This window comes from Amblyraja radiata, chromosome 5, assembly GCF_010909765.2.
Source record: "Amblyraja radiata isolate CabotCenter1 chromosome 5, sAmbRad1.1.pri, whole genome shotgun sequence".
In the NCBI taxonomy this organism is placed as follows: Eukaryota; Metazoa; Chordata; class Chondrichthyes; order Rajiformes; family Rajidae; genus Amblyraja; species Amblyraja radiata.
The window spans coordinates 93,855,268-93,870,990 of NC_045960.1; the positions used below are offsets into that span (position 1 = coordinate 93,855,268).

General features: G+C 44.5%; 1 protein-coding gene across 1 annotated transcript in view; it reads left to right on the plus strand.

Moving 5' to 3' along the window:
- heatr5b (HEAT repeat containing 5B) overlaps positions 1–15,723 on the plus strand; it is a 93,104-nt gene that overhangs the window by 43,171 nt on the left and 34,210 nt on the right. Inside the window, exons 16-23 of the mRNA XM_033021795.1 lie at positions 2,719–2,894; positions 7,194–7,299; positions 7,404–7,594; positions 8,649–8,808; positions 8,892–9,081; positions 9,649–9,818; positions 11,529–11,673; positions 13,992–14,171. Coding sequence (XP_032877686.1) covers positions 2,719–2,894; positions 7,194–7,299; positions 7,404–7,594; positions 8,649–8,808; positions 8,892–9,081; positions 9,649–9,818; positions 11,529–11,673; positions 13,992–14,171 — 1,318 coding nt within the window. The remainder of the gene's footprint in view (positions 1–2,718; positions 2,895–7,193; positions 7,300–7,403; positions 7,595–8,648; positions 8,809–8,891; positions 9,082–9,648; positions 9,819–11,528; positions 11,674–13,991; positions 14,172–15,723) is intronic.

The following is a 15,723-nucleotide window of genomic DNA, read 5'->3' on the forward strand; positions in this document are numbered from 1 at the left end:
TGATAAGATGCATAGGGTTAAGTGGCCAATAAATGGGGAGCCTTTGTTAGACTGACAACTTGACACTGGCAGGAGCTGGAAGAAAGCCTAGAAGAATATAGTGAGTGTTGGAGTGAAATGAAAAGGAACATAAGCAAAGCAAAGGATATGGAAAAATATCAGCAAATAAAATCATAGATAATTCATAAAGTACATAATGAGCACGGAAGTAATGAAGAATAGCTCCTATTGGGCACCAATGAAGGGACTGTGGCACGATGTGGGTAATGTCCTCTATGAATTATTTGTAACTGTCTGATAAAAGAGGGCACAATTCTGATATTGTTAAGGAGAGAAAATGTGAAATAGTTAATGGAGCAGACATTAATATTTGAAAGTGGAAAGTAGATAAAATGACAAATCCAAACTAAACTTATCCCCGGGTGTTTTAAAATACAACGGTGAAGATTGTGGGGGTTCTGACCATTAATTTTTTTCATTTCCCCCTGGCTCCAGGAATGGTGCCAGGGGATTGAGGACTAACATTGTACCATTGTTTTAAAAAAGAGTAAAGAATAAATCTAGTTGTTGCAGGCTAGTTAGTTTAACTATGATGGGCACATCATTGGAATCCAGTGAAAGGGAGAGAGTAAATCTTCATCTAGAAAGGTACAGATCAATCAGCATGAATTTGTTTAGGCTGTGTAATGTCTGACTAACTTGATAAATTGTTTCCGAAGGCAACAAGGAGGTCAATGAGACAGTACATTTTATCTAGTTAGTGATTTTAGTAAGTCTTTTGATGAGGTTTCATTTGGCAGGCTGAACAGAAGAGATGCATGGGATCTAAAAATGAATCTAAAAACACCAGGAAGTGAAGGGATAGTTGATGGGTATTTGTGGTTTGGAAGACCATTATCAATGGGGTTCAGTATTTGGTACCTTGCTTTTCAAAATAGCTGACAATGATTGGAACATAGAACATAGAACAGTACAACGTAGGAACAGATCCTTCGGCCCACAATGTCTGTGCCAAACATGATGCCTGCACATGATCCATATCCCTCCATTCCCTGCTTGTTGTACAGAGCCCTAGTGCGACCACACCTGGAGTATTGTGTGCAGTTATGGTCCCCTAATTTGGTCCCTATTCTTGCTATTGAGGGAGTGCAGCGTAGGTTTACAAGGTTAATTCCCGGGATGGCGGGACTGTCAAATGCTGAGAGAATGGAGCAGCTGGGCTTGTACACTCTGGAGTTTAGAAGGATGAGAGGGTATCTCATTGAAACATATAAGATTGTTAAGGGCTTGGACACGCTAGAGGCAGGAAACATGTTCCCGATGTTGAGGGAGTTCAGAACCAGGGGCCACAGTTTAAGAATATGGAGTAAGCCATTTAGAACGGAGACGAGGAAACTCTTTTTCTCACAGAGAGTGGTGAGTCTATGGAATTCTCTGCCTCAGAGGGCGGTGGAGGCAGGTTCTCTGGATGCTTTCAAGAGAGAGCTAGATAGGGCTCTTAAAAATAGCGGAGTCACGGGATATGGGGAGAAGGCAGGAACGGGGTATTGCACTGATTGGGGATGACCAGCCATGATCACATTGAATGGCTCAAAGGGCCAAATGGCCTGCTCCTGCACCTATTGCCTATTGTTTATTGTCTATTGCCTATCCAAAGGACTCTTATATGCCACTATTGTATCTGCCTCCAACACCACCTCTGGCTGTGAGCTCCAGGCATCCACCACTTTCTGCATATAAAAAAAGATGCCCGCACATCTCCTTTAAACTTTGCCACTCTCACCTTAAAGCTATGCCCTCTAGTCTTTGACATTTCCATCCTGAGGATAAAGGTTCTGCCTGTCCACCCTGTCTATGCCTCATAATTCTATGTACTTCTGTCAGGTCTTCCCTCAGCCTCTGACTGAAGACTTAAATCTAGTAGTAATGATGAAAACATTGACAGATGATTGAAATTGCAGGAGTGATGAGATAATCTGGTCAATTGGACAAAAAAAGATGGCAGATGGAATTGAATCAGAGATGTATCGGGTAATGCATTTGGAAGATGCAACAAGGCAGGTCAATTTAAAATTAATGGGGCAATGGGATCTTGGAGTAAATGACTGGAGACCCTTTGCACTGGGGTCCTTTAGATGTTTCAGAAGCATGGAGATGCTTTAGTTAACCATAGCATTAGAAGGGTAGGGAGGTTATTTCAGAACTGTATAAAGTGCTAGTTGGTCTTCTGCTTGAATATTGTACATAATTCTGGTCACCACAATACACTTATAAGTACATTTCCAGGATTGTAACAACTCTGTTACGGGGTTATAAAGGAGGAAGTTGGAGCAACATAACAGGACATGATCAGAAGTTTATATTGATGGTGCCTACAGAATATAGGCTGACATTCCCAATGGTATACAGCACCGAGTGGTACTGCATTATTGAAGGTACTGTTTCTTGTAAATAAGACAAACTGAGGCCCCTGATGTGATTCCCACAACATGCTGATAACTAGAGCATCAGTAAGCAACTCGCTAATAATCCCTCAATCAACATCAAAGCAATATAGAAGCACAATATTGCAGATCTTGAAAATCAGCGGGGTCTGCAGAGAAAGAAACTGATTTATAGTTTCTGGGGAAGACCATTCTTAACAGCTTGTCCAATTGGTAATGTGTTTTAGTTGATTGACAATAACAAACAGAAATCTCCTTCCATTTTCTTTCCCAGCTCCAGCCCAACAGTGCATCTGGAAGTGGGGCCCTGGAGCACGACCCGTCCTCTATCTACCTGCGTATCCCAGTGGGTGAAGCGGTGCCTGGACCCCTGCCCCTTGGAGTGTCTGTCATTGATGCCTCAGTTGCCCTCTTTGGTGTGGTGTTTCCACACGTCTCTTTCAAACATAGGCAAGTGCTTGATTTGTGGAACTGGGTATTTATGTCCTTGACGCTTTGGAGCACGAAACATTATGTTTTGAAGACTTATTTTTTACATCCTGTCCATTAATTTTGCATGGAAATTGTAAACTGCAACTGCAAAACAACCGTGATCATTGTCATTTGGTGTAATTGAAGGAGGAAGAAGCACTCTTCAGACACCACTTTTACACTGCTCTTTATGTAGAGAGGTCCAAGAAGTATAAGTGCCTTTACTGAAAAGCAATCCCCACTAAGCACACAGCTTGTATCTGGCAATATCCAGTTCATTCTGTAACCCCCCCTCCCCGCTGCCTCAATCAACAACCTGGTGACAACCTTCCCTGTCTCGTTTTTGTCCAAAAAAAAGCCCTTTTCATTTGCATTAATTTTCAGAAATCACAAGTCAGTATTGAGGATATGATTGTTCCATGTTGACAAACCTAGAGTTGCATAAGTTTAGCAGTTGACAGGGATAGCAATACTGCAAACTTTGTGCCTCCTGTGTACAAAATTGGATCCTTTGGAGAGTGTCTGAGGCCAGTATTTCATTCCATGGTGATTTTACTTTACTCAATGTTGAGCGAGCAATCATGTTAACCTCAATACATGCATCTGCTCAAAATGGTGCATATGGTCTTGTGAAGAAGGACATCTATGCACATTTGATCGGCTAGCTGAGTTGATTAGCAGATTAGGTTGGCATTGCTCTGGACCTCTTGCTCAATCATGATAATAAATTAGAGGTTCTTTGGTAGAATTTTCTTTGTTGTTTTCTGCGGGTGTTTTGGTGGTTGTAATGGCCTTGCGTTCCTTGAAATAGATCAAAATATACTGCTGCAATAAATGTTATCAATTACTGCTAAAATTCCATCAAGGGAAGTCAGCACAATGGTTTATTGTTTCAACCAAGTATTATATTGTTACCTTTGCTCCTGCTAGCTAGTTAAGCTGCAGCAGCTACACATCTATTTTTGGCCATTAGTAATGTCGGGAAGATTCCTGGTTTGAGTTTGACAAAAGCAGGAGTTCACACAGAAAGATAAGTCTCTAACTGAAGTGTTCCAAGGGACAGGCCAATTCTTATCACTCCAGTCTTGCATGTTTACAGAATTATGATGTTTGACGTATAAGAAGGTAACCATTTTATGTTAGAATAGTACACTGTAGACTTCATCTTGTCTCTGTGGGGAAAAATGGAAGTTATTTTCTCTTGTACTGGAAGAAGGTGATATCAATCCTTATGGAGAGCACTAAATGGAGGGGAGCGAGAGAAACCTGATAAAAAGAGCAGTAAAGTTCTGCCATCTTATTTTGATTTAAAACCAATGTGTTTTTGAGAAGTAAACATGGGAATGGAACTGGTGACTTGAGCTGCTGGAGCCAGTGTCGCTGTGTTGTATTTATATCATGGGGATGGATCCCCTACTGATATTTTTGGTCACCCTGGGCAACAATGCAAGTCATAGGCACCTGGTTTTGCTGGAAACAGTTATCCTTTAATTAAGACTAGACCAAGTGCAGACCCGTTGGGTCTGTTCCCCCAATGTGCGGTTGTGCGGGGGGGGGGGGGGGGGGGGGGGGGGGGGGGGAGGCGGCATGCAGCGTCACACACACTAACTATCTCCCCCCCCCACACTCACGGTATTTACCCTCCTTGATATTATATTATTATTAATTTGCTCCTTTTACCCCATAACCACCCTATCTACTGACGCATAGCCCCCAACTTGCAGTCACGTCTAGAGAGGGAGGGGGGGGGGGGGGGTAGAGAGTAAGGGCAGAGAGAGAAGGGGCAGAGACAGAGAGAGAGAGAGAGAGACAGAGACACAGAGGGGCAAGAGGGATGGGGGGTGGAGAGGAGGAGAATAGGGAGGGTGGGTGAGGGGGGAAAGGTGGGGGAGGAGGGGAGAGAGAGAGGGTGAGAGTGAGGGGGTGCTGAGAGGGGGGTGAGGTGGGGAGCAGGGTGAGGGAGGGTGGAGGGAAGAGGGTAGGGGGTGTGGAGTAGAGGGGGCTTAGGGGAGGGAATGGAGGGGATGAGGGGAGAGAGAGGGGGGGGAGGGGGAGAGAGAGGGTGTGCTGAGAGGGGGGGTGAGGGGAGGGGAGAGGTGGGAGAGGGAGGGAAGGGGCAAGAGGTGTTTAGGGGAGGGACGGTGGGGGAGGGGATGGAGGGGAGGAGAGGGAGAAAAAGAGGGGGGGAGAGAGAGAGAGAGGGGGGAGAGAGATTGAGGGGGGGGAGAGAGAGAGAGAGAGCGAGATGGGGGAGAGGGAGAGAGAGAGAGAGGGGGGGGGGAGAGAGGGAGAGAGGGGGGGGAGGGGAGAGAGAGGAGGGGGAGAGAGAGGGGGGGAAGAAGAGAGGGGGGGGAGAGAGAGGGGGGGGAGAGAGATGGGGGGGGAGAGAGAGGGGGGGGAGAGGAGAGTGAGGTGGGGAAGAGGAGAGAGGGGTGAAGAGGAGAGAGGTGGGAGGGAGGGAGGGAGGGGGGAGAGAGAGGAGGGGGGGAAGAGGAGAGGGGGGGTGATGGGGAGAGGGGGGTGATGGGGAGAGGGGGGGAGAGAGGAGGGGGAGAGAGGAGGGGAGAGAGAGAAAGGGAGAGAGACATGGGGAGAGAGAGAAAGAGAGGGGGATAGGGAGAGAGAGAGGAGGGGAGAGAGAGAGAGAGAGGGTGCCTTTTTACTTCAACCCAAACAACCATTTGCAGGCAGTGCTTTTTTCCTCAAACTAACCATATTTTCATTTTCAAACCACATTATGGGTACTCACAGCTGTGGAGACATTTGTTCAGTGTTATTCAGAGCTCTGATTGAGGCACACCACTTGCAGACACTGATTGAGGCACACCACTTGCAGAGACTGATTGAGGCACACCACTTCCTGGTTTTATAGTCCCTCCACCAGGGGCAGCAGAGATAATGGGGAATTTTGTAAAAACATTAATATCTCTGTCATTTTTCATCGACGGGAAAAATCCTCGGCACACATGCGGCGGAGGGGGGCTCTGAGCGAGGTGGCCAAAAATGACTGCCGTAGGTGGCGGCGTTCTCTCGGAAATCGCAGCACAGAAGGCCAAAAGCGGTCAAGAACAGAGATTTAGTAATATAGATAGATAGGTTAGGCAGTACATCAGACTCTACCATAGGGAAATTAATCATTTAACTACACTGACCTGGTTTGACTGCCAAATCAAATAGAAATCAGTGCTCTTGTATAACAACAGAAGGGTATGAATCAGCATCAGCACTTCCTTCCTACACAGAAAGGTGTGAGTAATTGGTACTGAGTTCCATTAGCAGAATTGAAGTTGTTTGTTTAAAGAAGCAGAATTTTCTGCATAATATAGAAAAGGAAGATCCTGTCTTTGCATCTTGTTTCCAGGACATTCCAAAGTGCCACAGGGCCATTAAATTACATTGGTCTGTTTCTGTGAGTATGATGAGACTGGGCACCTTTGATCCTGGGATGTTGTTTCCTGTGGTGAGATTTGAAACACGCCTAAAGCATTGTAATTGGATCAAGAAAATAAGTGAAATGGAACTTCCAGACAAAGAATAGCAAGTGTACCATAAGTAACTACCCAGAGCGTTGAAGCTGACAAAGCCAGTGGATAAGAGAGCGCAAGAGATTTCCACAGAGATGTCGTGAAGGTTTCTGGATGGAGTTGGATGAAACGTGAACTCTTTGGACCCAAAGATATTTTTCTGCTGGTTTCCCAATTGTCAAAAGTTTGTGATGGGGATCTGATGCATAGTGAAGAATGGTGTCCTTGAAAGATTTGTCTTTAATGGCACAAGGAGCAGAAACAAAAAGATGCTTGAGCGAAAGTGGTGGAGAGATGAAGGAACAGATTAGATTGTTCCTGTTTTAGTGCTTTCTTTAATTGCCAGCCTTCACATATACATCAAATGTCCTGTATCTGCTGGTTTAGACAGATTCATCAATACCCTGACACAACAAATTCACATCTGGCCCAAGCAAACCAAAGAATTTAAGTACTTTTGTCAGACCTCCGTGGGTTATAAATGAGAGTGTAAATTTATTGTCTGCAACGTTGGCCATTGTGAACTTGGGCTGTCAACCAATTGTACGTACTGTGCTGTCTTCTAGCAGAGATCCCAGACAATTTTGCTGTGGTTAAATAAAACGCTCAGAGCAATAAAGCCATGGTTTTATCACAAGCACCGTCCATTTCTGTGTTTTCAATAATTTAACCATTGGAGAAATACTTGGCTACATAACTGTTCACATTAACACTCGTCCCGACGATGCCTATTGATAGGTTGCTGTTTCCTCAGGCTCCAAATGTTGGATCATTTTGCTGAATGCATCAAGCAGGCAAAAGGTGTTCGTCAACAGGCAGTACAGATTAATATCTTCACTGCTGTGCTTAGTGCACTAAAGGTAGGGCTATTTCATTGTTGCACGGTAATAATTCTGTCTTATTATTGCTTGTGAATGTGGAACTCCAAAGGGCACCATTAATGATTCCCCCCCCCTTTCTTTAGGGTTTAGCCGAGAACAAGAGTACTCTGGGCCCTGATGAGGTGCGGAAGTCGGCCCTGGCACTTGTTATGGGAGTTCTCGACAATCCCAATCCAATTTTGCGATGTGCTGCTGGTGAAGCTTTGGGAAGGATGGCTCAAGTTGTCGGAGAGGCCACCTTCATAGCCAGGATGGCCCAGCACAGTTTTGACAAGTACGCCCTGTTGTGACATAGGAGCCTCAGTCATTGACATTCCCAATGCCTTGTTCATTATACTCCTCTCCTACCTAAACTTGTTCCTTTCAAGAGTCATATTTTACGTAATTCATTAACATTAGTGTTGGTTTATTTTTATTACGTGCACAAGAAACAGTGGAAAATAATGTGTTTTGTGCTAACCAGACAAATCATACCACACCTGAGTACAATCAAACCATACACAAGTAAGTAGGTAGTGCAAACGAGAAGGGAAACAGTGAAGAATTTAGTGTTACATAAAGTGCAGATAAGGAAGAGCAAGTGAAGAACCAAGGTTGCAGGTCACGGTGGTGCAGCGTTAGAGTTGCTGCCTTACAGCGAATGCTGCGCTGGAGACCCGGGTTCGATCCTGACTACGGGAGCTGTCTGCATGGAGTTTGTACGTTCTCCCCGTATTCTGCGTGGGTTTTCTCCGAGATCTTCGGTTTCCTCTCACACTCTAAAGACGTACAGGTTTGTAGGTTAATTGGCTTGGTAAATGTAAAACAAAAAGTCCCTAGTGGGTGTAGGTTAGTGTTAATGTGCGGGGATCGCTGGTCGGCGCGGACCTGGTGGGCCGAAGGGCCTGTTTCCATGCTCTATCTCTAAACTAAACCAAAAGGTAAATCAGGCAATTGGAAATACATTCCTTAGATTAAGGAAGAACCTTTCAATAGTGAGATAATATCAGGGAAGAGGCTTTTCTTGAATCTGGTGGTACGAGTTGTCAAGCTTTTGTAGCTTTTTCTCAACAGGAGAGGGGAGAAGAGGGAATGATTGTACCCTTTGATTGCACTGTAAATCAAACATCTTCCCAGTTCAGCAGGAGATAACTGATCTACTTCATCTAGATTTAAACTCTGAACCCAGTTCTTCCACATTATGTGAAATCTTACTGAGGGTAATAGCATGGTGCAAAATACAGTTTTAGCTTGAACGGACCAGGTTAATTTAAGAATTATTTATTTCCAGCATTGTCTATCACTAGATCTGTTGAAGTGTTTTGCCTAAGAAGTTTCTATTTTATTAGGTTGAAATCGGCTCGCGATGTGGTGTCCAGAACGGGCCATTCTCTTGCTCTTGGCTGCCTTCATCGTTATGTTGGTGGGATTGGCTCGGGGCAGCATCTGAAGACAAGCGTCAGCATTCTTTTGGCTCTTGCACAGGACGGCACTTCGCCAGAAGTGCAGGTAAATCATTCAAAGTCCGAATCCGTGCGCTGGTCCTGCTTTAAGCGGGGTTGTCAGTGTTGACTGTGTTTCCATTTCTTCAGACCTGGGCTCTTCACTCGCTGGCACTGATTGTGGATTCGAGTGGCCCCATGTACCGTGGGTACGTGGAGCCTACCTTATCGCTTGTCCTGACCCTGCTGCTGACTGTTCCCCCGTCACATACAGAAGTGCACCAGTGTTTGGGTCGTTGTCTGGGAGCTTTAATCACCACCGTTGGACCAGAACTTCAAGGTAGGCTGGCAGGGAAAGAGGTGGGTTGGAAACAACCAAAACACCAACTTATCTTGCATTTTCAGGAGCAGGAATGTTATCAATACCTGATACTTTAGAAACATAGAAAATAGGTGCAGGAGTAGGCCATTCAGCCCTTCGAGCCTGCACTGCCATTCGATATGATCATGGCTGATCATCCAACTCAGTATCCCATCCCTGCCTTCTCTCCATACCCCCTGATCCCTTTAGCCACAAGGGCTACATCTAACTCCCTCTTAAATATAGCCAATGAACTGGCCTCAACTACCTTCTGTGGCAGAGAATTCCAGAGATTCACCACTCTCTGTGTGAAAATTTTTTTCCTCATCTCGGTCCTAAAAGATTTCCCCCTTATCCTTAAACTGTGACCCCCTTGTTCTGGACTTCCCCAACATCGGGAACAATCTTCCTGCATCTAGCCTATCCAACCCCTTAAGAATTTTGTAAGTTTTGGAAATGTTTGTACCATGCAGAAACTGCCACAGTTGCATGGCATGCTGTTGCAATCTCCACCCAGGCTTTTAAATGGTATTTACTTCTTTCCAGGTAATGGAGCTTCCACATCTACAATTCGCTCTTCATGCCTCGTGGGCTGTGCCATCATGCAAGATCACTCCGATTCCCTTGCACAGGCAGCAGCCATATCCTGCCTTCAGCAGCTGCATATGTTCGCACCACGTCACGTCAATCTGTCCAGTCTGGTGCCCAGTCTGTGCGTAAGTGGAACTGAGCAAAGGTAGTGCCAACAATGTGGCTATGGCTGTGGCTCGGATGTGAAACATATTTGCCTACTGGCCATTCCAGAGACGTGAGCAAATGATCCAGTGTTACCAATGGATGACTGAGGCCTCACTTTCAGAAGTGTTGTGACCTTCAGTGGTGGACTAATCTTGGTCCCATGCCCATTTTGCAGGGAGCTCTTCATGCAGACCTTAATCAACATCATTAAAACAGATGGTGCAGTGGTAGAGTTGCTGCCCTACAGCGCCAGAGACCCGGGTTTGATCCTGACGGCAGTTGCTGTCTGTACGGAGTTTGTACATTTTCAATCAATCAATCAATCAACCTTTATTGTCATCTTGCAAAGCAACAGCTGTACAGTGCAAAATGAAAAGACATTTCCCCGTGACGGTGTGGGTTTTCTCCGGGTGCTCCTGTTTCCTCCGTAATCCAATGATGTACAGGTTTGTAGGTTAATTGGCTCGGTAAAGATTGTAAATTGCCCCAAGTGTATGTAGGATGGTGCTAATGTATGAGGATCACTGGTGGGCCGAAGGGCCTGTTTCCGCAATCTATCTCTTAGAAATATAAAAGAAGCAAGTGACCATTGTATATGATTGTTTATGGGAACTTGCTGTGCATATTTTTGCCGGCCGCATGTCCTTTTGCTTAATTGGCTTTAAAACACTTTAAGGCATTAATGCACAAAATCTCTGGGGAATGTCTCATCATTTGTCCAATGTATATTGGAAAGCTGTGAGAAGCAGGACTATCCTGCTCTGTGTTCCTTCAGCATCAGCTGCAGTGATGGACAGAATAGTGGCCTTGTGTCTCTCCTTGTACACACCTACAACATGATGAAGGAGTCTTTGAGGAGCTAGAGAAACATTTGATGATGAAATGATTCCATCATGTAGACGTTCCCACATAATCTGAGGGCATAATTATAAGATGGTCACTCATAAATCTAACAAGGAATTCAAAATAAACTTCTTTACAATACAATACAATACCATCTATTATCATTTGAACCTCAAATGAAGTTCAAACAAAATTTGGTTTCTGCAGTCATACAACAAGGAAAAAAACCCAAGACACACAATTAACACGATTTACACGAACATCCATCACAGTGAATCTCCTCCTCACTGTGATGGAAGGCAAAGTCACTGTCTCTCCCTGTTTCCCATTCTTCTCCCGATGTTAGAGCCCCCGGCGGGCGATGGCAAGTCCCGCAGCCGTTAAAGCCGCGCCGGGCGATGTAAGGCCCCGCTCCGGGAGCTCCGAAAAGCGGTCTCCCACCAGCGAGCACCGGGCCGGCGGCTGGAGCATTGCCGATAATGTAGGCAAACAAAGCGGGTGTTACAAATAAATTGAGAGGAAACATGATTAATCCGGAAGTGAGAGCAAAGGAATGGAAAGATACATTGATGGGCTTACATGAAGTATGCTGGGAGGAAGCTTGTTGAATGTAATAATAGCATAGAGCAGTGGTTCAAACTATCTTTGTCTCAGTCATAAAGTTTGATGTAAAGATGAATATTTTAGACTCCAGAGTCAAATACCTCGATCCATTTTTATGTATATTGAGCTCAGTACAGATCATGGATATCTACATTTATTTCACCTTCTAAACTCGCACCATCAACACAGGCAGTCGACGCTAGCTACTTTAGCTGATTGATGAGAGCAGTTCCCTTCCACAGGTCCACTTGTGCAGCTCTCACTTGCTGCTTCGAAGAGCGGCAGTCGCCTGCCTCCGTCAGCTCGCTCAGAGAGAAGCAACCGAGGTGTGTGCCTACGCCATGACTCTTGCGCATAGTTCAGGAAGTAAGCAGAGCAGTGGCATTGGTGAGTACTCCCTGCTGGGGAAGGGGAGGATCTTTGAATGTGGCTCAGTGTATACATGTCGAAAACCAGCACATTGCATGCACCAATGTCCCCATCGTGTTCGCCAATGAATTGGAGGCAACGGTAGGGCTTTTGGCCGCAATTCAAAAAGAGACTATAGCCATGTCCAGAGGAATTACCACCACTATAGCCACAGTATCCATGTCCAGAATTGCAATATTATCTCCAGGTGAAGGCAAAGTGATTCCTTCAGCAAAATGCAATGAGTGGAGGAAGATTATGTCTTATGTATGATGTGTAAAATCACTCCACTGTATTTTGCCAGTGAAATGCTTCTTGAATTGTGTTTGGTAATTACACTTAGTCTGCCTTGGACCCGCTACTTGTCATAGAGTCATACAGTGTGGAAACAGACCCTTCTGCCCTATTTGCCATGACAACCATCAGGTCCCATCTAAACTAGTCCCACCTTCCTGCTTTTGGCCCATATCCCTCTAAGCCCACCCTATCCATGCAGCTGTTTAAATGTTTTGTAAATGTAGCTATAGTACCTGCCTCAACTACCTCCTCCGGCAGCTTGTTCTGTACACCCACTCCCCTTTGTGTAAAAAAAGGTTACCCCTCAGGTTCCCATTAAATCTTTTCCCCTTCGCCTTCAACCTATGACCTCTAGTTCTCGATTCCCCATCTCTGGGCTAAAAGACTTCCAGTATCTGATCAATTCCTCTAATGCTTTTGTACACCTCTATAAGATCACCCCTCATCCCCCTGCTTGTCTCAACAGCATTAATGTTCACTCCAATCTAATGGTTGGTTAACTTCTTCACCTGGTGAAGGAGAGAGTGGTGTCTCGCAGCTGTGTGCTGATCATTCGGGCATAGATGTCAGCAACTGGCCTTTCACCTCGCAGGGCTATGAACTGCGGGACGCAATATATCTGTTGTGTTTGCAATGAGGTAAACGGCATCTTCAACACTTGGTCATGCTGCTGTGCGGCTGGCTTGAGTCAAGCACCAGCTCAGCCTCCAGTGTGTTTTAACTGTTGCACAGTGATGAATCCAAGAGTGTCGTTTGGACCCCAGTATACAAAGAGTTTAAGATGCATTTACATTGGCTGCTATTGCACCACTGGAAGGCGTCCTGACCCTTATTGCTATGGGTTGCACCTCAGCAACAGTGGGATCATTGCCCTGCCAGGAACTTTGATGTGAGAACTTTGGTTATGTGAATGGATGGAAGCTGAAGTTGCTCTTGGAACGGAGGAGATTGTTAGGGGTTTGATAAAGGTATTTAATGTTTGTAAGGATTTAGATATAATACATAGAGAGAAACTTTATCTATTGGCATGGAGAAGACATAGAATTGAAAATATTACTAGATGCAACATTTATTTTTACAAAGGATGGTTAGGTTGTGAAATGTACTGGCAGGAATAGTAATGGAGACAGATTCTTGCAAGTGGATGTACAGGGAAAGTCCTTTGAATTTTCCCTTCTCGCCTTAAAGCTATGCCCTCCATTCTTTGACATTTCTACCCTGGGGAAAAAGGTTTTCAATGTTTACTCCGTCTATGCCTTTCATAATTTTATATACTTCTGTCAAGTCTCCCCGCAGCCTCTGATGCTCAGGAGAAAACAGTTCATTTTTGTCCAACCCCTCTTTATAGCTAATCAATCCAGGCAGCATTCTGGTAAACCGACACCCTCTCCAAAGCCTCCACGTCCTTCCTACAATACTGCCCTAACCTCTTCACAGCAATTCTAAAATCTAAAGTGTGTTTTGAAAACATTCATGGGAGATTGTCAACACTAATAGCATGGGGATGTTTTAAAAGTTTGATTTGACAAAAAAACACACTGAACTTGCTTTTTTTTTTCCACTGAAGCCATTTGGTCCACCTTGCACTTTGCCAGAATTTTGCAATTAACCCCACCCGCTTGCTTTTCCCAGAGAGCTACAATTGTTTTATTTTTCAGACCACCTTTTTGACTGAGAAATACAAGTTATAACAAATCTTTGCTTAAAGAAATTATCTACATCTTCTATTTGGTTGTTTTGCCACGTATTAAAATTATCTGTTTTGATTAATAATTACCCGACCCTGCTGGTAGAAATAATGTTTCCCACATTATGCAATCAAAATAACTTAGAATTCTAGCCATGCCCGTTCAATAGGTAGAATTCAGTGCATGCATAGTTCTTGTGTTTGCTTTGGTAGCCTATCTCTCTCTGTTTTAAAGACCTGATACAAAGCAGCTCAACAGGAATTTCCTGGTAATAAGTGTGATGTGACTAATACCTGCGTCTTCTTCCTTTAGATGTGAATATCACAGAAACGGGCCTGGAAGGGGTGTTGTTTGGCATGCTGGACCGTGAGACTGACCGCAAGTTATGTTCGGACATCCATGACACTGTGAGCCACATGCTTTCGTCCTTAGCAGTTCAGAAGCTTTCCCACTGGCTGAAGCTATGCAAAGGCGTCCTGGCTGCATCAACAGGTGAGTGGTTCATCGAAAAAGAAAACCCTTGATTTTTGGATTTGTTTCTATTCCTTGGCCTCTTCCCCTCCAACACTCCTGCTAGTGCCAATCCAGCCAAGGGTGCCATGCATGGCATACACAATGCAAGTGGGAGAATTAGGGACATGGGAACAGGAGGAGGTTATTGCGACCATTAAGCCTGTTTTGACATCCATTCCTGACATGTACAATACAATAGTACTTTATTAGCCAAGTATGTTTTGCAACATATGAGGAATTTGATTTGCATAGTCAGTCATACAAATAAAAAGCAACAGAACACACAAAATATATTTTAACATAAACATCCACCACAATGACTCCTCCACATTCCTCACTGTGATGGAAGGCGAAAAAAAGTTAAGTGTCTTCTCTTCTTTGTTCTCCTGCGGTCGGGGGCCTCAAGCCTTCTGTTGACAGGGAGATCTTACTCCCGTAGCCGGCGGTCGGGCCCTCCGCGTTGGCGCGATCAAGCTCCCGCATCGGGGGGAATCTCAGCTCCCGCGCGCCAGTGATCGGACCCCAGGTCGGGGCTTGTCGAACCTTCTGCATTGTTGGTCTTCCCGACATCTATGGTCTCTACCCGATGTTTGTTAACTACTCACCTTAGTTCACACTACTGCTCAACAAAAAGCTATAATAAATTTAGTTGACTCCGGGACATACATCTTTTGTAGGAACTGGTATGTTAACATGGCTTGATCTCGGGTGTTGATGGTCCCAAAGTGTGTTTACAGATTGATGTTTCTATTTCCAAGGTCGCTTCCATGTTTTACACGTCAACTGTGGTCATTGGTAACAAAATAATTTAGCAATCCTAATTCTTTGCTTTTTTTTGCAGAGTATTACTGGAAACCTCCAATAATTAGCCCTTTGAAACTGTTCCACTTTTCACTTCAGTAAAGGCTGATCTTAACTTCATCTACTTGATTCCATAACCTTTAATAATCTTGTCCAATACAAATCTATCAATCCATTTTGACATTTTCAGTTGACTGCCAATCTAAGCAGCTTTTTGTCAGGGAGCATTCCAGATTTCCATTTTTTATGTTTTGACATGTTGCCTGTTATCCTCCTGAAAACAGTTTGTCTTTCTGTCCTCTTGTTCTAGATTCGGGCACAGCTAGAGAATCTTTTTAGCTGCCACATCAACATATTTAAGCAATGTAAACATTGGAGTGCATTAACTATAAAGAGAGATTGTCAACACTCATTAACACACAAATCTAATGCACGTGACGTGATCTAACTCTGTTGAGTCTGGCTTTTGTGCACTTGAGTGGTAATTCCTCCACTTGCTGACGGTTTCAGAGGAGAGATATGGAGTCTTTGCTCAACAATTTACACACAATAATCTGCCAACCAACATAATGATAATAACAATATTATCTATTTTATTGATGATCATTGAATGATGAACATTAGCCGAGCCTCAGGAGAGAATTCCCTTGCTTATTAAATAGAGCCGTGAGATAAATGTCTTGCCCACCTGACGGGGCAACTAGAACCTCACTGTAATATCTCATTATTG